This window comes from Colius striatus, chromosome 2 (genome assembly GCF_028858725.1).
Source record: "Colius striatus isolate bColStr4 chromosome 2, bColStr4.1.hap1, whole genome shotgun sequence".
Lineage (NCBI taxonomy): Eukaryota > Metazoa > Chordata > Aves > Coliiformes > Coliidae > Colius > Colius striatus.
In genome coordinates, this window is record NC_084760.1 from 41,853,492 (window position 1) to 41,877,459 (window position 23,968).

The 23,968-nt window shown below is 41.4% G+C and overlaps 1 protein-coding gene across 4 annotated transcripts in view; it reads right to left on the reverse strand.

Moving 5' to 3' along the window:
• Positions 1-23,968, reverse strand: part of RUNX2 (RUNX family transcription factor 2) — a 150,386-nt gene that overhangs the window by 24,267 nt on the left and 102,151 nt on the right. For 2 of the 4 annotated variants that reach the window (XM_061989504.1, XM_061989505.1), the window contains exons 5-6: positions 10,400-10,573; positions 789-950 (exon numbers count right to left, since the gene is read on the reverse strand). In XM_061989504.1, coding sequence (XP_061845488.1) covers positions 789-950; positions 10,400-10,573 — 336 coding nt within the window. The remainder of the gene's footprint in view (positions 1-788; positions 951-10,399; positions 10,574-23,968) is intronic. The other 2 variants (XM_061989507.1, XM_061989506.1) reach the window with 1 other exon arrangement.

Here is a 23,968-nt window from a genome sequence, read left to right on the forward strand (position 1 = left end):
ACTTGCAAAGTTGGAGTTTTTATACTGAGCCTCCCTCCCCTAAGGTTCCTTACTTTTGGCAAGATATACAAGGTGACTGTGTGCCATGACAGGCTCTGTCTTACTTTGGGGCAATCAGATTATTTCACAGAGATGGTTTTATCATTGAGACCATTAGGAATGAATTGCACAGTATGTAAATGTACATTTGTTCAATTAAAAAAAAAAGTCTCAGCTGCTCACTGCTGTCTTGTCTATATTTCTAAATGTATTGTCCAATATTTACCCTAAAGTGACTCACCTAGCTTCTGATAGACATCTTAAGTACACATTAACTAAGGAAATAGGCTTCCTTGAGCTACTGGACTGGAACGCGGTAGAATGAACCTTAGCCTTAACTGTTGAAGAAATAAAGGCATCTATCTGCCAGGATGCTTAACATCACATACACCACCAACATAAAGCACCAAAAAATAGAGACTATCACAATTACTTTAAAACATGCAAATAAACACCCTCTTGTAGACAAAAAATAGAGAATTTCCTCATAGAGTCAGATTCACAATTCAAAACCAGCCTGATCTGAAATGGACCTAGAGACATTCAAATGATACATGTTCTGAGCAATACAGTAGCAGTTCCACTTTGGGAAAAAAAGGGACTTTGAACCCCTCCCAACTGTGCAGCAGCCCTGATATCACCAAGAGAGCTTTGCTTTTCTTATTAAGGTTTGTCTGAGGCCACAGAGGCAGCCTTTGGCATTCCTGTTCCTATCTACATAATTATTTCAGGCAAAACTCAGTCTTTACCTGAGAGGCGTCTGGGCACATCGGTGATAGCTGGAAGTCCTGTGCCTCGAGTGGAGGACAGGGGAGTTGTAGAGTGAATGGACGGTGAAGTCATCTGGCTCAAGTAGGATGGGTAAGACTGGTCATAGGACCATGGCGGTGATGACTGTGCCTGCCTGGGGTCTAGAAAAAGAAAGGAAAATAAAAATTATTTTAAAAGGAAGAAAAATTTTAGGGCATGAACAGCCTATTTGAAGGAGACGGCAACATATACACATCAATGCTATAAAGAATGAGAATGTAATGAAATACAACCTGCTCCTCTAGGACTCAGTCCCCTCAAGCCTCACTCTGTGCTTTTCCCTCCTCATAAAAATTTCGGGGTCAAATGAACAGAGCAGTGAGCAAAGATCCAACAGCTGTGCTGCATGTTATACCAAGACTTGCCAGTCCTCCAGGATTCAAGTAGATAAGCAGACAGCAAGTACAACAGCCAGGTCTGAGCTTAAGAAGTGGACTTCTGAGGTGGGGAGAGACTCTACAGTCAGCACTTGGCACGCCTGTCAAGCTGTTATCCAGTCCAAACATTACTCAGTAGTGTTTTCAATACTGAAAATACTATCCAAGAAGGAAAATGTCATTAATCTTATCAACATCCGTTCAAAAATGTCACATTTGGAAGCCGGCCCAATTACCTACAGTCACCTCAATGACAACAATATGAAACCAATGGTTTGGGATAACTATCGGAAGCTAGTGATGCCTTTTGATGTACTTGCCACAGCTCACTATGGAGGAAGTTATTTTAAGGATAAATACAGTTTATTTTTTGCTGAAGCACTGGTGGATTGCCTTAAGTGAGAGAGGAGACCTAGTTTTACTTACTGGTGTCTGGATTTATAAACCTTTTTCTCTCAGTTAATATCTGGTGATAAAGATACCACTGAATTCCTCATAAATTATTAGTTTTATTTCTTTACATCGATAGAAACAAAGCACTTTTAACCTCGAAGTTTATTTTGGGCACTGCACAATAAACAGAAAACTCTCTGAATTGGCTCATAGAAATTGTAGCACATCCTTCCAAATCATCCCTGATGTTTTCAGTCAGCAGACTCAATCTGGAGAGCCTGCAACATCAGAGGGCTCTGCTAAGGCCCTACTTTGTAGCCAGCAATGTGATAGCCACACAGTATAAGCAAAGGCACTTTGTCAGGAAATCCAGCTTTTTTTTTTTCTTCTTCTTTTTTTAACTCCTTTCCCTGCTCTTCCACACAGCAAAACCTTGTCGTTTCAGCTATTTCTTGTTTATTTTTTCTGTTCAGACATGATTTGTTTGAAGAGATGTCTGGAAAGCAGATACTTCCTTGAAGCAAAATAACTATATAGATATATAAAAACCCTCCAACTTTCCAATTTAATTTTAAGAGGATTTTCCTGGAGTTTGCCATTTATAATAGAGCTGAGTAATATAAATGGTTAACATAAACTCCTCAGAAATCCAAAGGACACTTGATCATTAAATGTAATGAACTTCTTTGTTTTAACAGTTTCAAGGCTAGGGTTGTATAGATTGGCATGGGTTCAAATCTGACTGACTGCTCGTTGTTATATCTGATATCGACATATTTCTCTGCCTCATTCCACTACTATAATTCACCATGCAGTCAATGGTAAACGATCTTCAACTGGGAACGGAAAGCCTAGGCTTGCTGTGAAAACAATCTTAAAATTAATGATGTGTCAGGAGCACAATCTCAAATCCAAGCTCTTTCAAACTCCAAGAGCTTTTCAATCTCTGCTTCCGAATCCAAAACAGAGGCTCTTAAAAGTTTTCAGTTTAGGTCAGCTCTGATGCTGGAAGGAAATTATCCAGCAGGTAAAGGCTGGAAAAAAAAAATCGTGACAGAGGATGTTTTTACAGGATTTTGGTCTAAGATGGTGAAAACCTCAGGAAAGGAGCTGCCTTCTGGAGGTTTGTGCCACTTCTGGCAGTGCAAACCTCATGGCATGAGAAGATCTTGAGCATCTTCAACACTCTCACCTCTTTGACCACCTGTGCTAGATTTGATTTTACACCTAACATCCTTAACCCCACAACTGCAAATGCCTGTGTGGACCCAAGAAGGGCAAATGGCAAAAGGAGTCTTTCAAAGGCCCATGTGATCTTTCAAACCAATATCTCATCCTATGTTATCACAGACAGGATATGGGTCTGGATGGACCATTAGTTGGCTCAAAACCATATAGATTCTTACAACATCCATCTTGGATTTATATGCAGCTTCTATAGTTCTTTCCAAATTCACATCCACAATACCACATTTCTTTTATATATATATATATACATTTGATTTCAGCTCTGCATGAGTCCAACACTGTATTTTAGATAAAAAAAGGGGACGAACTGTTAGTGAAGATGCTGCACTGTGACTTAACTGCTTCTGGCCCTGAAGTGGATATCCTGCTGGACTTGGGTAACTCACTAAAGCTCCATTTGACATAATTTCTATCTAACTGTAAGGACAATAATGACATATTGCATATTTAGTTGGTCACTCTCTGAGTACCTCATCCACAAAATGGAGTGCTTATCTTGGCTGAAAGCTTTCAACTTAGATGTTCAGGTGCAAACTACAGCCCGTCTGAAACTAGAGTGCAAGCAACTTATCTCCAATGAAATAAGATCATGATGTCATCTCAGGGAATAGGAAATTCTAAGGAGGGAAATCCTCAACCAAATTGGACATTAGATGATGCATCAGGGTTCAGTGACTCAGGAGAAGGTCGTAATACTCCAGGCTGGAGGGTTACACCAATTCCTTCACACTAAGGCATGGCTGGGGTCATAGTCAAGGCAGAGAGGGGAATTTTGCCCTCGTGCTGACTGGTTTCAAGAGTTATCTTCGGCCCCATAGGAAACCAGAAAGCTAAAACACAAATTTCATCAGATCCTAGAGTAAATACCCTAAACCCAGTCTCTGCTCACTGTCAGTGCCCAAGGTTTACACGGACATGCAAGGAGAGAGCAGTGAAGTACCCTCATCTTGCCAAGTCAAAGGGATCTGCTAGCCCACAGGGCAAATGTCACTGCTCAGCAGCATTGCCCAATCTCCACAATAAAATGTCACAAAGCAGCGTCCAAATGTGTGCCGTCTAATGCTTGAAGGCAGACATGAAGCTCATGTGGCAGCTTTTAGTGAGCCGGTAGACACTCTTTACAGTACTGCTGGAACAGAGATCTTGGCTGCTGAGGCCCAAACAACCCATCTCTTTTGGTCCCATACATCACCAGATTTTCCTGGGAGAAATTAGGGTGCTGAGAGCTGCACGGGAAGTGCCAGCTGCCAAAACATCACTTCCAGAGCAGATCTGTGCATATGCTTCTGATAAAAATACAGTAACGTCCTTAGGAGGATTACCATCTCCTTGGTCAGGCATGGAAGGTGCCTTGACTTTTTACACATACTAGCAGAGAAGAAGCCACAATCAGATTTGAGAGGTTTCCTTTGATCTCCTAGACCAGAGACCAGCTTCCCTGTTTGCTCCAGGCCAGGGACATTGTGTCAGCACTCAAGTATCCTGTGCTCTGCAGGCACAGCACATCTTCCCAATCACAGAAAGTCCAGAACAGATGAGAAACCTTAGAGCTCTGAGGCACAGTGAATGCGAATTTCTCCCTAAAGGAACTCCCTCAAAACAAGGCAAAATGCTAATACAAAAAGAGAGCAAACAGCTCAGGAGAAAGTCTCCCATCTTCCCATATGGCAACCATGGGAAAGACATAACAGAGCATTCAACAACAGCAAAGTCGTCAGATGGCCATTTTGAGTTGGCATTTGCTCTTGAAAATTTTGGAGTGATTACTAAGAGCAGTCCTCCTTTTGTAAACATTTCTGTTATGCCTGTGTGGGTGTGAAGAAAAGTGAGGCTTTCAGCATATTTTTCACAGAGGTCCTATCGTGTTTGTGCTAAGAAAGCCTGGGCACAGCGCAGATGAAACAAGTCAGTGGGGCGAGGTCTAAACCAGTACACAAACAGCTCTGTCCTATTTGAATCTCCAGGTGAACTTTGTCAAAGCAGGAAATATTGAGTATTGCAAATTATTTTGTGTCTAGGTTTTACTGCCACATTTGTAATCAGTGGGAGATATATATGGCTCTGACCCCTCTGATTTGGGGTTGACTGCATCAATGGATAATGGGCATTGATGCTTAATGGACAATAAGCAGTTTTAAGAATTAGTCTAAAATGGGATGAACTGTATAAAACTATAAAGAGAAGCAACCAAAAAACTAAGAAAAAATGAAAAAAAATAAACCCCTGTGGCCCATTCTCCCACTGATAACACTGGCTCTCCAGCAACTTCTCTTCCTTCAATGGAAATGTTCTGAAGTGTCAATGGAAAGAAGAAAAAAAAACCTAAATAGCCCCAAAGAAGTTTTTCCACTGCTTTGGCACCGGATTATGAAGCACATAGATTTACTATAGAAAAAAAAACTAATCTCCCATTTCCCAAGCTGAGTTACATGATCAGAGCACAATGACAGGCTTGCAGCTCCTCAGCTTGCAGCTCCTCCTTGCAGTTATAGTAACATCTATAACACCCCACTGTCATGTGTCACATGCTTTGCAAAACCCCTCTCATTTAAATCCAGACATCAGCTCTACTACTGGCTGCTGCTGATTGTATTTGTGTTACTGCCAATAGTAAAATAACCCCAAAAAACTGTCTGGAGCTATCGTTGGTAAACACTTAAAGCAAATATCCTCACTTCTGATCTTAACAAAGCCAAGATGACTTTCTGCATGAGTAACCAAACTATTGTTGTAACACTACCCCGGCTCCAGCAAAATAACAACAAAAATGCAATCTCTTTCTCTTCTCTATTTCTCTGGCATCTTGAAAAGCCCATGGCCTGATCTGGATTGCCCAATTCAATCAATGAAATCAAATCTGATGGAGTTACACCCCAAAGTACAGAAGTGTTATTGAGACCCGATTTTGGCCCGAAGAACCTCTAAAGCCATTTTTCCTCCCAACCCCTCAAGAGTCAAATTTCTAAAATAAGAAAAAAAAAAAAAAAAAAAACTAAAAACAAAAATGGAAAGAAGTAATGCCAGGAGGGCAACTACATTGCAAAGTGAGGAGGGGGGAGAATTAAGTTAAAAGAATATTTTAATAGGACGGACACAAGCTTTACTAAGTAGAGGTTCACAATGGCAACTCGCCAGTTGCCTGAAGGATGCAATTTGCATAAAATACAGCAGACTGCAGCCAGCCCTGTCTTCATGGCAGCAGGCTCATCTGCCACCTCATCCACTGAGTCTTGTAGCTTTTATTCTATGTTACAGCGAGTTGAAAACGTAATTCACCCTACAAGACTATTACCTGGGCTATTTCTAAATTACGGGTTCCAGATAACCATGTACTTGAATGTGCTCTCAGATTGATGCGCACCAGCTACAAACTGGTGTGTGCTGGCCCCGAGTAAAACACAGGCCACCTCTGGCAGAGCACTTGCATACTACTGTTCTAACAGTAGCTACACAAACTTGTCCTGCAGTTGATGGTCTTGGAGAACAAACATTGGTCTTTGAGGCACATGCTGCACAGCTTAATATCCAGAGCCCAGGAAAATGCTAGATGAGCACACTTTTCTGCCTTCTCCCTGACTCTGCCAAAGGGCAGCATCCAGTCCATTGCCTGCAAATCCTGATCGGGGGAACTAAAGAAAGGCCTAGCTTGTACCATCTTCCATCTGAGAGATGAAGGTACTTTCTCTCTATGGTCTTCCCAGGAGACTCAGTTTACATTGTCCCTGAAACCACTCCCTGCCTGTCCATGGAGATGGGTCCCCTCATTAACTTCCAGGTAAGCCAGCTCTGAAGCCTTTAGATCTGCTTCCTACAATCCTAAAAATGATGAGAAACAAGAGTGCAACGTCCCTGAAGTGCACAAGGAGGGGAAGAGGAAAAGAGGAAAAAAGAAAAAAATATTTAATGAGACCTGTTTTCAGTGCTGTTGCTTCAGTGATGAAAATCACAGGTTGCCTATAGATCAGCTGGTGCCACAGTGGTGATGGAGCATGAAACCTCACTTAACTCCCACTTCGCAGTCCCCACAGCCCAGTCACCAGCGTCCTCTCACAGAGCACATTCCTGCCCTTATACTTGGGGCTTTTCCTGGCCCATAGAAGCTAACCCTCACAGGCTGCATTTTAGAAAAACAACATTTTTCCTCATTTCATACTGAAGCACTGATGCAACAGCTCAGTGCCTGAACGGGAATGTAATCGGATCTGTGAGCAAGTTGTGTGAGTGCCGTTAGGGAAAGGGGGGGAAAAAAAAAATAAAAGCAAATATACCAGTGTCCAAATGCGAACAGACAGGATTCCTGATTTACAGGCAGCAAGCAGGGTTCAAATTGAATCTGCATTGCCTCAGCAATGGCATCTGCTTATTGGATGATTTGTTTTTTAATGACCCTTCGATGTTGCTTTTGCAGGATCCTAGTTAAAATGCCATGTTGAATAAGGGCAACTCTGTGCCTTGTAGTGCCACAGCCAGGTCCTGTGGTAGGTAAAGAACTGTGCCGTGATTTGTAAAACCTGTACTCTGATACTCTAGGAAAACAAACACAACCTAGACGGAGAAAAGAAATGTAAGAGTGAACCCCAAAGTGCTGAGTTCTTTCAGACTCAGGTATGGGTCAGCCAGGCTTTAAATATTATTTCTGTTTAATCATGCAAGGGCTATGCAAGACCTCAAGTAGAATGAAACAAAAACAGTTTATGTGCTTACTAGCAATAATATAGATTTTGTTGTAGGAAACCAGTATTTACTGTTGAAGTTATTAGGAATTAATTATTTTCCCTAAATTACTGGGTAAAAAGATTAAGAAACAAAGGTATTTCTAAAGGAATGCTTGGTTAAATCCAATAAAGGTAATAAATAATCCTTGGCGTTCAGACAAGGGTCTATTCTCCTTTTAATGCATACCCAAGGCATGGCAGCCATGTGAAGCCAGTGATATTCCCACATCACAACGAGGAAACCACTGTAGATGGACAGTCCCAACAGCTCATTCCCTACTACCACATCAAACAGGTGGACGTTTAGCAATTTCCAACGGCCACCTAAGACCTGATCAGTGGTGCCTCATTTACAGCATCAACTTAATCTCTTGTTGGCACAGTTTATACAGCAGCGAGCATCTATCCATTCCAGAAGAATTCAGAAAGACTGTTTGCAAAAAGCATCCCACCTCTTTGGTGGAACATAAAAGCACATGGAGCTTTACAGATTAAAATCAACATCCTGAAGAGCACCAAAAAAGCTTGTGAGGAAGCCAATGCAACTCACAGAGCTTGCACCGATGTAACATGTTCGTGTTAATCACCTTATAAAATGGAAGGGCTACCAAAAAGCTAACAAGTAACCTCTGAGCTTTTCTAAACTGAGGAGGAGACAAGGGTGGGAATAACATAGCAAATACTGTATGACACCACTTATTCACTGCAAACATTAATAAACAGCCGAGTCCTCACTGTTCTGGGGGAAATGAGAACAAATTGGGATTCTAAGTATCCTATGACCCTGAGTTTATCTGGCAAGAAAAGCACATAATCCACAATAGATGGAAAAGTCAGCCTGCCTTCCTCCATTCAGCTCACTTCCCTCTGGCTGACCAGCACCACATCTTCCTTCTCTTGATAAAGTCCTGGCTGGTACTTTGAACTGTTGATTCCTAAATTTCAAGAGATGACAGTGAATGCCACACAGCTTTGTTTCCAGTCAGGCTTATTTAAAGCTCATCTGAAGTTTTCACCTCCCGCATCTGTAAATGCTGCTGCTGATAAATAGTGAGGCAGAGAAGTACTCTATTAATCAAACCCAGCAGAACGTTTTCTACAGGAGGCATTTATGTGAGCAGCATATGAGGTTACACTTAGCTAGTAAGAAAATTACAAGGGGATCTGTTCTCATGCTTCAGGGCATAAGCTGATCACCAGATGGGGTCAGGAAGAATTTCACTTTCCTAGATATAGTGTAGCACAATAGGTAGACGATGGAGGCATAAAGAAGAAGAAAAAAAGCTGATTATAGCCCTCAATTTTCCCCTGGCTTTGCCAGAAACTATGTCCCCAAATACCACCAGACAGAAGACAGTAGGTTGTACAAAATATCAGACTTCACTTTGGCAGTTTGTACCCACAAAATGATATGCACATGTCCAACAAACAAAACACTAAGTCTGGCCAAGAAAACTGCTCTTGGAAGCTTGTGGATGGCAGGTACTGTGATAATAGGTAGTATTGACATATTCAATATATGATAAACATTTTACACTAGTTAAAGCAAGACTTCTAGATCTGGGAGAACTTTGACACAGCTCATGGGAACAATTTTTTCATTTCAACTCTCTTGAGTGGTTTGGGTTCAAATTAACACACTTGCTTCTCTTCCTTACTGCAAATTAATAAACCAGTTGAACTTAAAAAAGAAGAAAAAGAAAGAAGAAAAAAGCCACAACACTTTGTTAAAACCACTAAGTTTCAGCTGGTAAAATGTCAAAACCACTTGAAACATGAAACCAGAAATCTTCCTAGGTTGACTCAAAGACTATGTCTATACTAGGAGTGTGTTACCGGTTATGGAATGCTGGTATATAACATTGGCAAAGAACTCCTGATGTAGGTGCAACTATAGCAGCAAAACTGATTTTTAAATCACTCTAATTAATTAAGCCAAGAGTTTTGTTGATAAATTTGCATATAGGTGAAGTTCTCCAACAGCTGTAGCAAATGAATTGGTCAGAGGCAATACCCCGTCACATCCTGGATAGACACAAATGGATTAGCACAAATTTTGAGTGTAGGAATTGCCAAAATTAGGTAGAGGTTGTTTTGAAACTCTTGAAAAATTTAATCAGTTCTGGATTTATAAAAGTAACAACACCGGTTTTGTTGGCTTCACAGTTTTCTTGCAAACTTCTGGCATAGCTGCAGTTAAACATCTTATTTCAATCTTAAAATCTGTGACACGTGGTACTTTATGATTTCTCTCCACACAATGAAATCTGTCTCTCAGCATGCAATCATAAATGTTGCATACGATCCTCACAAGCAATCTTTGGAGACTTCTCCATAACCCAGTTTGTTTATTGTAACAGTGGTCAGCACTGGTGCTAGAAGGAAACCGCCACGTGAGGGGTTTGTATTATTACTCTGAGAGAAAGGATATTAAATGCTGGATGCTTCCCTCAACACCAGTGCAAAATAAAAAGGTTGAACAAGAATTTTCATTCTATTATACACTAGCATGTATTATTGCACACGTGGAGGAGAAGGCAGAGCAAAGTGGCAGTTAGAATTTCATCAGACTCCTACTCAGTTTACCCAGATTGACTATTTTGGATTATTTTGGATGTATGGCAAAAGGATATTTTTAAGAAAAGAAAGACATTTTCAACTTCAAATGCCACAGAAAAATTCCACTTCTCACCTAGCTTTGCTTGGAACACATTTCTCTCTCTGTAACAGCCTCTTTTACTGCAGTTGAGACACAAATATCCATAAGCAATTGCTACTGTTGCCTGTGCAAGTCAAACCTATGGTTCTGTCTCTTACCTGTAATCTGACTCTGTCCTTGTGGATTAAAAGGACTTGGTGCAGAGTTCAGAGAGGGCCGTGGGCTCTGGGTCGGGACCCCTACTCTCATACTGGGATGAGGAATGCGCCCTAAATCACTGAGGCGTTCAGAGAACAAACTAGGTTTAGAGTCATCAAGCTTCTGTCTGTGCCCTGGAAACAGCAAATCATAAAATAAAAGGGTTAATAACAAGATTTAGTAATTTAACATACACCCAAAAAAACCCAAAATAGCCTCTAAGGACCTCTTATTAGACTTAAGAGACTTAGAGGTATCTCAGCTACCCCCAGTAACACAGCAGCATCAGTGTGGGGATTTGTGGTGTGGATATGGTTGTGCTAGTGAAAGCCATATCAATCACAATTGTACCCATACAGATGTGTAATGTTGTAATTTGGATCAAAATAAGCATTTAGGAGGACACCCACACAAGGTCTTTCTTTTTTGTCTTTTTTTTTTCTTTTGCTGCTTTAACTACACTAGGAAGTTAAAGGGGCAAACTTTCTGTTACAAAATCAAGCCTTATACATAAGAACAAACTATGAAGTAGGGCAAGTAATCCATGTCTGGTTTATATGTTGTGAATTTTTGCTAAGAAAGTTCAAGAATTTCTTCTCCCTTTCTCTTTTGTATTTTACTGTGTCACAGTTAGTCATTAGCTTTCATTCCTCTTGGAGCTCTTCCAGAAAGTAAACAGTCATTGTCATTTGAGGAGTATTGCGCTGAAAACCTTCAAAGCTGCTGGCTAAGACTGGGTCCTGCACTCCCTTGCATGGTCAGCCTTCCTCAGCTCTCCCATCTCTCTCCCCAAAAGCAGGCTAACTCTCCCTTGTGCTGTATGGCTGCACTGGGAACACTCATCTATGTTACTGAGATGTTTCAAGAGTAAAGGCCTTAATTCTCTAACCGTTCTATTTTTTAACTCCTGGGTTTAATTTCTTTCCAAAGTAGTTAGAGGATTCTCCTTGCCCAATGATGCCTTTGAAGGTGATGTGCAGAAGGTGTTATTTCTATCATTCAAGGGATGGAGAAACAGGCATGCATAGAGATTAATGTCAGGACTAATTTTACTTAACTTTAGCCATTCATAAATCAGGCATCTAGTCTAAACTCTTCTAATGTAGACTTCCTCTACAGTTAATGGAAAGAAATGGCTACTTCCAGAGGGCAATTAATCTCATTTTTCTCTGACACCAGTCTTAAAACAGGGTGATTCACCTTCTGAATTTGCTTTCTCTTCCTCCTCTGATCAGAGAGGGAACAGACATGACTAGCTTAATTAGACACCCTCATCATTAGTCAATATTAGATGGAATGAATCTTACCCTAAGTTACCGACCAAGGTCACACAAAAACCCTCTGGCAGAGCTGAAAAAGGGGCCCAGACTCCTAACTACAACCCAGAACCACATCGGCCTCCATCCCTGTAAGCAGTGCTGAGACACAGGCACAAGCAGTAATTGGGTAGCATATTTTTGTTTGTTTTTAACAATAAAATGGGTCCCTGGTAGGGTCTGGGCTTGAACCCTTCCAGATGCTTCCCAGTGGCTTGAGATAATCCGTGTTGCCTCTCAGCAGTGTGAACAGAACCATCTGTCAGAAGGCTGTGAGAGTTCAGCTTTTCAGACACACTCAGATTGCCCCATCGGTCTTAGGGCCAAGATAATCAATTCCATCACAGGACAATTTATTTTAAAAGCATAAATGAGGCCTCCAAATCTTGAGATTTAACTATCATACTACCAGTCTTAAGAAAAATGCCTTCAGTACTCACCACAGTACTGAAGTACATCATCTAACTGGGACTGTGGTGCTTACATGACATATAGGCAAAGCAGCATCAGCACTAGACAGCTAAATCCAAACTAAGTTTAGAGAAATTAGGGTTCTAGATGGAGAAAGTGAAGGATGATTCTATGGTTCAGGCTGAGAGGTGAGCAGAAACTGGATGGAACTTAATTTTTGAGAAATTTCTCTAGCAACTTTAAAAAAATAATTGCTTGACCCATAGTTTTGTACTTTGAAGTATGATTTTTCTCCCCTGGGATGATTCACTCTAAAAGTATGAGGTAGGTGGGAGCTTTCTTCTTAAGAAGAAGGTGCTGTTCCATGTTAGGACTACTTCTCTTCAGGAGGTATCAATTATTTTAAATGGGAGGGATTTTTGGTGGGCTCCTAACAACTCCATAACGGCAGCTTAATTAACACGATAACATCTAACCTGGTAGTCTTTAGCATTATCTTTTTAATCTGTTTAAATTACATCTTGTACAATTTGGGTGCTGCTAAATCTGAAGACAGGACTTTCACACACATGTGCCCAGTCAGTATTCTCATGAGATTTCTTCCTTCTTCATCTTATTTTTCTACACAATTTTTATGAATTTGCTTTTCCCTTTGCCTATTATATTTTCTATTCTTTTTTTGAAGGAATCTCCTTCTTCTCCCCTTTTCTCTTCTACTCATTTCTAATTACATTTTAGCAAATTCAAGGGGGTTCAAAATAAGGCAAACAAATCTGACCTCACACATCCAGGGTTAACTTTCTACAAAAATGAATTCCTCCTCAAAGTGAAATTATGAATTTTTGTAGAAAAATATCTTATGTGATGTTCATACAAGGCCCTTTTTGCTAAAGAATCACTAACTGGTGCACAAAAGCTATTTTAGCTGTCTTGAGTTAACTCAATGAGCACTTGTGATACAGGTCACCACTCCTTCACCAACCCATGCCTAATAACACCCAGCTTTTTTCTCACTGTGCTTTATTTGCCCATGCACAGCTTTACTAGGAAAGAGCTTATATTTAATTATGTGTACTGTTATTAAAAAGAACTAGTAATATCACAGAAAGACAAAATTCATCAGGATAGAGCTGTACTTTATGCAGGAGGAAAAAAAAAAAAGGAGAAAAAAAAAGAAGGAAAAAAAGGGGGAAGAAAAGTGAGGGAGGTGGGGGAAAGGAATAAGAAGAAAAGATTCCTACATCTGGTTGAACTGAAATGATCTAGAGATGTGTGGGTTGGGTATTGCCACCTACCCCCCTTCCCCCAAAAAGGAAAAGGTAGGGAAAAGGGAGCTATATGCACATCTGGAAGACCCCAGGCATCAATGGAACTGCAAGTCCCCAGAAACCAGCACGGAGCCAAAGGCAGACTTGACTTCCCCTTCTGGACATTTAAAATTCAGGGTTGTAAGACAAAGTCATGTTGTGACAAAGAGATCCAGAGGAGTCACTCCCTCATTGAAATGTCCCAGTGAGACAAGATTACATCACAGCTTTGCACGTTACGGGTTTCTATGCTTTGACAAAAGCTAAGACATGCTCACACTGAAAGTAAGTGGGAAGTTCAACAAAAACTTCATATTCAGGAGGTGCTCACAAAGAAGTGGATGTAACTTAAATAAATCTCCTGCCCTGATTCCTGTGCAGAAAAAAAAAAAGAATCCTATTAAGTACAGAGGAGCCATAAAGCATGGGCTGAAAACACTCTAAAAAGGCCTTCCGAGTAGCACATAAGCAGCAGCAATGAAATATGTGATACATGTTTAAAACTCATTCCACAAGCTGCTTTTCATCTCTCACTGATATATGTGTCCGCTGACAGAGAAATTCCTGATCCCAGGGGAGCATGCTAAGAAAAGCTGTATTCCTCAGCCTCAGTCATGAGGTGTAATTTTATTTCAGGAAAAAAGATTAGGGTAGCAAGTGCAGAGAGCTCAGGGAGAATCTGTGATCTGCTGCAGCAGTGAGTACATTAAAAAGCAACATAATAGCTACATAAAGAATAGAATTAAATAATGTTGCAGATATTCCAATGACTGCAACACTGCATTCAGTGCCTGTTGCTCTGTTACAAAAATGATTTTGTGGAATGAATTTGGCTTAGAGGGGGACAAGATGCTTATGGACACAGGCAACATTGGATACAAAATGCAGTCAAAAAGATTAAGGCTGTTCCATGAGTTACTGAATAAGGATGGGACACAGCAGCCATTGGAATAGATCAGATCAAGGAGATGGGAAAGATGAGAAAAATTAGGAGTTAATAGACAAAAGCTATACAAGCTGTTCTATCTGTTGTCATAGCACAAAATATATTAGATATTATAAATCCATTATTCTCTCCAAAATGCTGAGCAACATTCTGGTCTGTCACCACTACTCAGCCATTTCAAGCCAAACACTAACCTAAGCGTTAGTTTCTGAAGACAGAAAGTATTGCTATTAACGTGCCTTGGTACTACTTTTGGCCATATTTCATGAATCGAACCAGAAAATAACACTGAGATGGTGCAATAAAGCCCGGGCAAACTGCAGCCAGCCAGACAGTGCCTGTACTGCTGCTTCAGCTATCCAGTCCAGAACACATTAAAATGGCTCATAGAAGTTAATGTTCAATTATCACGTCCCAGTCATGGCAGAAGATGTGAGGAGACTTCATCTCCAGCTTAATCATTTCAGTTTAAGCTAAACGTAGGAATGTCTCCCAGATTAAAGCAAGGAAATCTTGAGTCTGCTGGATATGGTAACTGGAAAGGGACGTGAGCTCATCTCTTAATCACTGAACTTCTACCACTACAGTGGAGAAGTCAAGATGTAAATCGGGCCATGGAAGAGGCTGACTTGCAAAATGTAAATATGGTGTTGATGCATGAAGTTTTTTACCTCCTTGGGGAGGAGGGGTGTGAGTTTTTTATCTTTCAGCTTGTGGGTGTGGAACTGAAAACTAATCAGATTATGCCACATGTGGCCCCGCCAGATGCTGACACTCAGGGACTCCCTTTCTTTGTACACCACCCACCAGTTTTTTGTGTGTGTGTTTTTTCTGTCCTGTACCAAAGAGATCTGGTTACCAGATTTTTAACAGATGCTTTTATCACTCTCAAGTGGGTTAGCTATTTTCAGTCATCACCCAGTTCTGTCTTTTTTGCTTTTGCCTTAACAACAAGTATTGTGGGAGTCAGGTGTCTCTGTAAAAGAGCCAAGGGAAGGCAGAAAGGTCATGAAAGTAAGAATCTGGGCTCCCACCTGCTGGGGACACATTTGCTGGGACATCTCAAGCATAATGGAGGGTAATGACCCAACATGAAACATCACCCTAATTTCTGTTTGGTGTATGTCACAAGTGCAATCAGCATCAGCTAGTGAAGTCTGGAGAGTCACTCCATGGAGTGACTACAGCTGCAAAGGGCAAACAAAAATTCTTTGAACTCTGGGGCCAGCAACCAAATTCTTTGAACTCTGGGGCTTTCTATGGCTCTGGGTTCGGTTCTGAGATTTAAAATGAAGAAAACTTTAACCAAAAACGGACTGTCCTTCAGGCTAAAGGGTGGCAGAAAGAAGAATCACCTAGTTTACAAGCTACGAATTTATAGCTTATACACTTCAAGCTTTCCCTGACTTCAAAAGAAGCACAGAAGAGCCCGAGAACACAAGTTTTGATTATTCCCAATGTTCTCCAAGGGTGAAGTGCTTTTAAAAAAAAAAATGGGCACATTTTTTCTTACTGACATTATATATCTTTGAGATAAGCACTCTGATTACTTCTCTTTTAACATTAGCATGCTAGTGACATACTTCTGTGTGCACACTACAGAAGACAGTTTCACACCCCAAGAAAGATAGGTTACACGTCCTCTGAATTTCATCACAAAGTCTCCTTAAATTCTCTTTAGATGTATTCCTGCATTTCAACACATATGGTCCTATGGATCAAATATAACTGGAAGATATTGATATGAGCTTGACTGTGAATTCAGCTACAGGCTTGTAAAGCTGAAATCAAGGGAACCACATTTATACCACAGTAAAGGAGTTGAGACCTGAGCCTAAGGCTTCTTAACAGCTGTTGTGCAGGGACTGAATAATGCTGAGCATTCACCATGAAGCAAAAATATTCACTGTTCTGTTACAAATTTCAGACAATACATCATTGCAACAACATGTCACTCCAAAGCAGTGTCAATCTACACACAGGAGGCAAAAATGAGAGTGCCATAAATCAACAAAAGCCCAGAAGATGCACATCAGCTCTTTCCAAGGAAGAAATCTGTGAAGTAAGTCACAAGGGTCCTTCTTGTGTTGAAATATGACTCAGGCTGGCTTCTTCCCACTCAGTCCTACTGAAAGCTCCCAATCTAAACTTCATAAAAAAACCCAAACCCAATCCCAAAACAAAAGAGCTGGGTAATTTTTACCCAGGAAAGGGGAAAGCTTGGAACCCTTCCAGTCTCTTGGGTAAAGACACAATTATGAGAAGAAAAGTATAATCCACCTAAGAGACATAATTACATAATTAGGCCATAGGCTGTGCATAGGAAAGGTTCTTATAGTTCATAAAACAAGGAGCTACGTAGGTGCGGTAACTACAGTTAATTCGCTCAATGGAGGAAAAAAAAAGATGTTTGGTTTTTAAATAGCTGAGGGCACCAGTTTGCATGAGACTGGAGAGCTTATTTTCCTGACTATACATAGAGCCTTATTAGTGTCAACAGGAGTCACTTAGACGCAGGCAGAAAACATGACTGTCTCTTTTTGTTCTCAAAAAAAAAAAATTACCAAAGCAGGTAAGCCCTATACCTGAAACTGCTGTAGAAAAATGGCAATAAATAGACAGAGGAGTGTATGCTGTGGATAGGCTGAGTTTCTATACAACAGATCTAATATGGCCTATTGCCAAAATCCCACTGAGCTCCTCCTTCTTGACTCCTGCTCTCCTGAAAGTCTGCAGGCTGCTGGTACAGCTCCAAAAGGGCCAGATCCAGCACCCAGGGGAACCAGTTAGGCTACTGTATTCCTGGAGTTGTGGCTCCAACCCAGAATGAGCAGAGGAAGGGGCAAGTTTGAACCTTAGCATAGAGATCAAGCCTGCAGAGCATCTCTGGTGTCAATGGTCACCTCTCCACTGACTTATTAGGAGCAAAAGCAAGAGTCGACTCAGCTCAGCTCATCTCTCAGGCAGCGTGCCCAGCATGGGATGGAGACAGAGCTTCCAGCACCTCAAGGGGAGGAGAAAGGGGCAGGAAGTGTAAGGAGAAATGATCCCATGGATGTGTAACCTGCATCCCTTCGTGCCCATAGGAATGCCTCCAACTCAACCATAGCAAAGCCTTTGAGGATATAAAGTGCCATCAACGCTTTTTTTCAAATTCAGAGTGTGAAAAGCAAGTATCCAGCTGAAAGGTAGACCTAGAGGTCAGTGTTTTTCAGCAAACTGCAACAGCTGCAAAGAAGCCTCTCACTCCCAAAATTTCTCTGCATAGAGGGCGGAAAATACTGACTTAGAGCAGAGCTCTAGGCTGCTCCTCCAGCAGACAAAGGGTTGATGGAATGCATGTGGCAGAAGCTGAGCGGGTCTGGGAGCCTGCACAGAGAAGGTTGTGTTAAAGCAGCAAAACCAGAAGGTTTAATGAATGAAACCCAAATGATAATTTGAGAAAAAAAGACAAGCAGACAAGATAAGGGGCGTGAGTGAGTTTGTTTTTGTACCAGTTCTCTCCCACCCTTCAACTCATCCCAGCATTGCAGGAGTCATGCCGTCCTCTGCTTTGCCCCTTTGCTGTGGCATAGCCTTTGTTCCCCAGTAAAGGAGCAACTTTTGCCTTTGCTGTAGTGATGAGGGTTTGGGTTTTTTTTTTCTTTCTCTTTTCTTTACAAAAATCATTACAATTCTGACTTAGATCTTGAAAGTTGTTTTGCAAAGCTGAGCAACACCTCATATGAACATCGGCACAAACCAACTGGGTTGAGGAGGGAGCAGGTGGGACCCTCTTGTGCAGTGATGCTCTGCCTTTGCCTTCATGGGCATAGAGGACTCTGTGCATGAGTGCCAGGAAACCAGATAAACACTGCTGGCATCACCGCTCGCAGACGTTAATGCCAACTCATATAAACTGAGGGTGTCACACAAGTCTCAGCCCCTGCCTTAGTTCCCTTTGCGTGCTGGTATCTGTTATGCTCTCCCCCTTCTTCTCTCCCTTTTTTTAGCAGAAGGAGGGAAGAGGGAGAGCAAATGCTGTCCCTCAAAGGCTCAAGAGCTCCTCATTAAGACTTTATCATCCTTATTCCAACGTAATCCAGCAATATCTTTGAGGAATAAGGCTTTTTCCCCCCCACAGAGGTAGCTATCCTATAAAGCACCCACCAAATTCTGTTGCTTTCTGCAGCGACCGACCTGCAGTACAGATCATAGCAAATGAGGGCGGGGGAGAGAGGGAGGAGAGGAAAAAACCCCTCCTTGAACTGGCCTCCCTCCAGCTGGGAGGAGGGGATGGTTTTCTTAACGCTTTTGAAACTTGATTACTTTCAAAGAACCAAAAGGGATGTGGGGGGGTGGGGAAGAGGGCTGTGTGTGATGTAAACATAGCCATTAAATCAGATTTAAGGCTCTTAGTTTCACTCTAGTGTAAGAGTTCTCCAGTGCTATGCTGCTCTACTCTCTAGATATCAATAAGGTGCATTTTCATTTTTGGTTTTGCTTTACACCCCCAAAACCAGGAGCATACTGCGGGCCGAATGCTGCGGTTACAACAGGAATTCAGGCATAGAAGAAACAACAGTTAAGCAATAATAGATGGATGTGTGCATGTTTGCACTCTATCTTTCAACAGATTGTTTTGCTGCATTAGAAGACTACTGTGTTTATATCCATACAGTGGGTTTTAAGCAGACTGTTTAAACTTGATTAAAGTGGGATATTCCTAGAATAACCTCACTAATACAATTCAGATGGCTAAAGAAACCTGAAAACGTGGTTGAAAACAAAAAAATATGCCATTTCAATCTACAGTGGGGAGGGGGGTAACTTGATATAAACTCCAAAGGAAAACAGTCTTTACAAGTTCGACTTGAAGGATTATCTTGTGTATCAGCACCCTCTGTGGCAGAATAGCATTTATCCATGTATCCACCCATGTTAATACTGTTGCAAAACTTACTACAGCTGTGATAGACAGATAATTGCTTTATCCACCCAAGTGTAATAAACGGAGTCTACTATGTTAATCCTTGTGTTCTTATTGTCTGCGAATGCCAAGTAAGGGAGAGACGTACACTGAAAACCCTGCCCTCTCCTTCCAAAACTACTGGAGTTTACTCGCTGTCAGACCTGCTAAAGTGTCCTTATTGCATTCCACTCCCCTGCTTGCAGCGCCAAGTATTTTGAGTAGTATCAAGTTATTGTTATATAAAGGGCACCTACAGTCAGGCTATGTGCACGCAGAAGCCAGGATGCAGCAGCCTTTGGCAAAAAAAAATACACGAAACCAGCCACCCTCAAACATCTTTTCCTACTCAGTAAGTAAAACAGGCCAAGTATTATTTGTTCCTGGGCAAAGCACAGAAAGGAATTAACCTGTCCTTCTAAAACTGGACATCTACTCAATTTGTGTGGAGTCTGTCTGACTGTTGAGAAATGTCATTTAGCTGCTGGCCCATCAGTGTTTTCCACAAAAGTCTATAAAGATTTTTTTATTTTGAATGTCAAAAACAGGCGTATCCTTTAAAAGGTTTACAGATTCCTGGCGGCTCCATGGGCTTAGGTTTGTGCCATCAAATTTGTAATGACAGTTTGATGGATATCTCCCTTTCTTCCTCCTGAAAGGTATAAAGGATTGGTGGTTCCCTCAATAAAAATCACACTTAACACCATTCTTTGCTCTTATTTATACACTCAAGTTTGTAAAAAAGTCTTGTGCTTCTGACAAGGAGTGGGTTTATTGGGGAAACATTCACGTTGCAGAAAGTGTTCAACTTTCTGTGTAGTCAGAACACTTGCACAAGCACCTACACGATGCACAAGGTTTGAAGATGGACAGCCTTAAGCGACATGTAAATGATGCAGCTGGGCTTAAGAAAAGAAACATTGGCTTGAAGATTTTGCCAACAATCCTGGAGGTGAGTTGCAGTTTTCATTCCCTCGTTACGCTCCACCTCTATCTGCCAATGCCAGCAGGGGCACTTCTGTTTTGAGGTGGAAGATGGGATGGATTAACACATGCCTTTGGGGAAGTAGAAAGTCATTTGAATGCTAAAACATAGCCATATGGGATGCATGGATGGGGGTTCAGTGTTACTAGGTTGCCTGATGACTATCACTAGTCATACTAGAGGACTCCAAACCCGCCTGGACACATTCTATGATTCCTGCATAACCTGATTGAGGGGAATCTGCTTTGGCAGAGGGTTGGACTGGATGATCTCTAGGTGTCACTTCCAACCCTCACAATTCTGTGATTCCGTGATACATAAATGGAAGATATTTTGTGTCTTCATCCACTTATATACTTTTTTCTTTAACAGCTTGGATGATGCAACACAAAGCACAACTACAAAATCTTGAGATGACATCTAGTAGACAGAGGTCCTCCAGACATTGGGGAAAGAAGTCAGAACTCCAAACAATCTTAGCCAAATGAAGAAATGATATTTGACATGTCATTAGTAAAAGTGCATGTGGTAAAAGTTAAGTGGATTGTACTACACTCTGGAGCAAGAAATCAAACACTCAGATGCACCACACTGACAAACCTCTTAGCCAGCAGTACTGCAGAGGGAGATCTGAGGGTAGCAAGGAGTTATATGTTGAATGCAAGTCAGTTATAAGATTCTGTCTTTTTTTAAAAAAAAAGTTCTGGGAAAGATTAATGGTTAAGTTGCATTGAAGACATAGAAGGTAACTATTACACTCTGTTCAGAAGTGGTGAGACATCAGCTGGACTGCTTTATCCTGTTTGGGACACCACCCTCTGAGAAAGATACAGACAAATGAGAGAGAATCCATAGAAGAGCAACAGGAGCGATAAGAGATTTAGAAAGCATGACCTAAATGGAAAAGTTGAAGGAAGTACATTTGTTTAGTCTAGAAAAGAGATGAGCAAGAAAGGACATGATAAGAGTAAAATGTTTTCTGAGGAAAATGGTAATCAATTGATCTCTATGTCAGCTGAGAACAGAACAAGAAAAATCTGTCTTCATTCAAGGTAGAGGAGATTTAAGAGATTCATGTATGGTATTAACAAACTCCTTTTTAAGTAAAAAAGAATAAAACACCATAACCAGACTTGGTAAGTAGAAGACATGGTACTGGAAGACTTAAGAATTTGGACAAATGTCAGTGATGATCTAAGTATATATAATACTTCCTCTGAGGAAAAATGGACTGGGTGGCCTGAGGTTTTTTTTAGCCCTATGGTTGTAGGACTGAGTGATTGTCTGTGCTTGGTTAAGTCACGTACACAATACTTTTTACATGAGTACATCAAGTCAGGCAGCTCATGCTGTGGGCCTGACACTGCAAAGACCTCAGCATCTCCATCTGCCATGAAAGGACACGATGAAATGCAGGCTGTATCTGCTTAAGCATTCCAGACCACAGGGACCCTGAGTTTGGAAATGCTGTGCCAGAGTTTCCTATGGCTCTGACTTCAGAAGAGCTGTCATTTGTCTCACAGTGGATATGACAAGATTGACTTCATCACTAATTTAATGAGCATGACTCTAGGTTTCCATTATTTTTGCAGGGGACACAAAGAAGTAAAACTAGAATTTTACATCCAGCGCTCGAGAGTGTTCCTGCATCCCCACATGAAGGTCCAGATACTAGTCCACAATTGGTTTTAGTTATTTAGTTTAGTTGTTGCTTTCTTCTTTGTGCATCTGCTGATTACTCAAAGAGATAAGGTCCTATGCAGAGTACCCCTTCTGTTGAAACATGCATGTCAGTATGAAGAACAAGACATCCAAACAATATACTTTTTGGGAAAACAAACAAACAAACAAACAAAACCACTAAACTTGGAAGCAAATGTTTTGGACAATCTCAGTCTTCTATGAGAGTGTAGGGAACTCCTCGACACAGTGAGAGGCTATAACATCCTGGCATTTTCCAACAAGACAATCTGTTTCTTTGCATTATTTGCTCCTGGAAGAGCTTCACTCTTAACTACTTTCACTGCATTTTTTTTTTCCTTTGGTGGAAAAGAGAAGCAAAGCTACATTCTGAAGTGAGCTACACAAATTGAAATCTCATCCTTGCTATGGCAACCCCAGCCCTCGATACATTTATCTCACATCAACTCCCCCAGCACTAAGGCTCACTGCCCTTACCCTGGACCGGCTGTTTAATAACATTGTGCCCAAAACTCAGCAAAGCACTGCAAGCACATGAAATGCAAGTTCTTGGCCAAAGTTAAGCCTGTACTTATGGGCTTTGCAGGTTGTTAATTCAGTGCCTAAGCCAGGTGTTTAACCTGCTCAAGGGCAATGACTGCTACCCAAAGCCCCAGAGGGGACAGCAGGGAGGGAGGTGAATGACACAGCTGCATTTGGCTGCGAGGACTGTAATTTTTTTTTTGAAGGGCTCTGGCAGGAGGCTGACCCTTTTGCTGACAGTTGTAAAGTTTGTTTAGTAATGGGGAGCCTCCTGTGAACTTAAAACCAATAGGAAAACAGAGTCCTGGAGAATAAATCTCGCCCCCTGCCCCAGTTGCCTGTGTGTTTGGCTACCAGAAGGTAACAAATCCCCAGGAATGCAGGCGGTGGGGGGGATGCGCCTGCGAGACAGAGCTGGAAGATGGCCAACACAAGCAGTGGGTGATGCCATTCACGGCACAGAGAACTGCACCGATGAACACCCAGGGAAAGCCTGGGAAAGGCTGGGGCTGTCTCAGCCAATATGTCCCCCACTACTGCTCTGGCTGCTTCTACAGGGAGCTCTTCAGGAGTGTGTCCCACAGAAGCCTCAAAAACTTCTACTGCTTTCAGCTGCATCGAGTTCAGTATAAAGTAAGCTTCTCAGGGCACAGTGGAAAAGAATGATCCAAACAGGACACAAGTTTTGCTTCTGAATTCATCAGTCTCCCTCACCCACACACCTGGGGAGCTCAGAGGAAATTAATTTTTGGTCACTAGACAGGATGTAGCAGATGAGACAGGGAAACCTCTGTCTTATCACCAGTCCTCTCAGCCATATAGCCTTCATAGAGTCATAGAATGGTAGGAATTGGAAGGGACCTTTAGAGACCATCTAGTACAACCCCCCAAGTTAATTTTTTAAAGAAGTTCACAAGCTTTACTTTGACCTTGCTGTAACTACTTCATTATTTCACTGCTCTATCGAAATCCACTTGGGCATTACATTGTGGGTGCCATCCTCTGGAAACAGAAAAATCGAAGAAACAGAAACTGTAGGTGCCTAGTTATATAAAACCTAAGTCATTCAAATGGACAGCTGTGAAGCTGATAGTTTTTAAAGACATACACAAACACATAGAGCCCTACCTATATATCTCTCTCTATATATGTATGCTTCAAGCTTGGAAAGACATTAGAACTTCTGGCATGTGCTTCATATAATCTACAGCTATTTTATTATTATTTTGGTGAATCATTAAGTTTGGGTGCCCACTACAGTGCACCAGCGGAAAACGTCTCTGCAGTACAAGAGTGGCAAGGATATTTTATTCTGCTCTCTTACAACAGGCAGAAATAACAGTAAAGTACTTAAATTCTGGAAATACTCATCATCCCTGTGCTATTAATATCG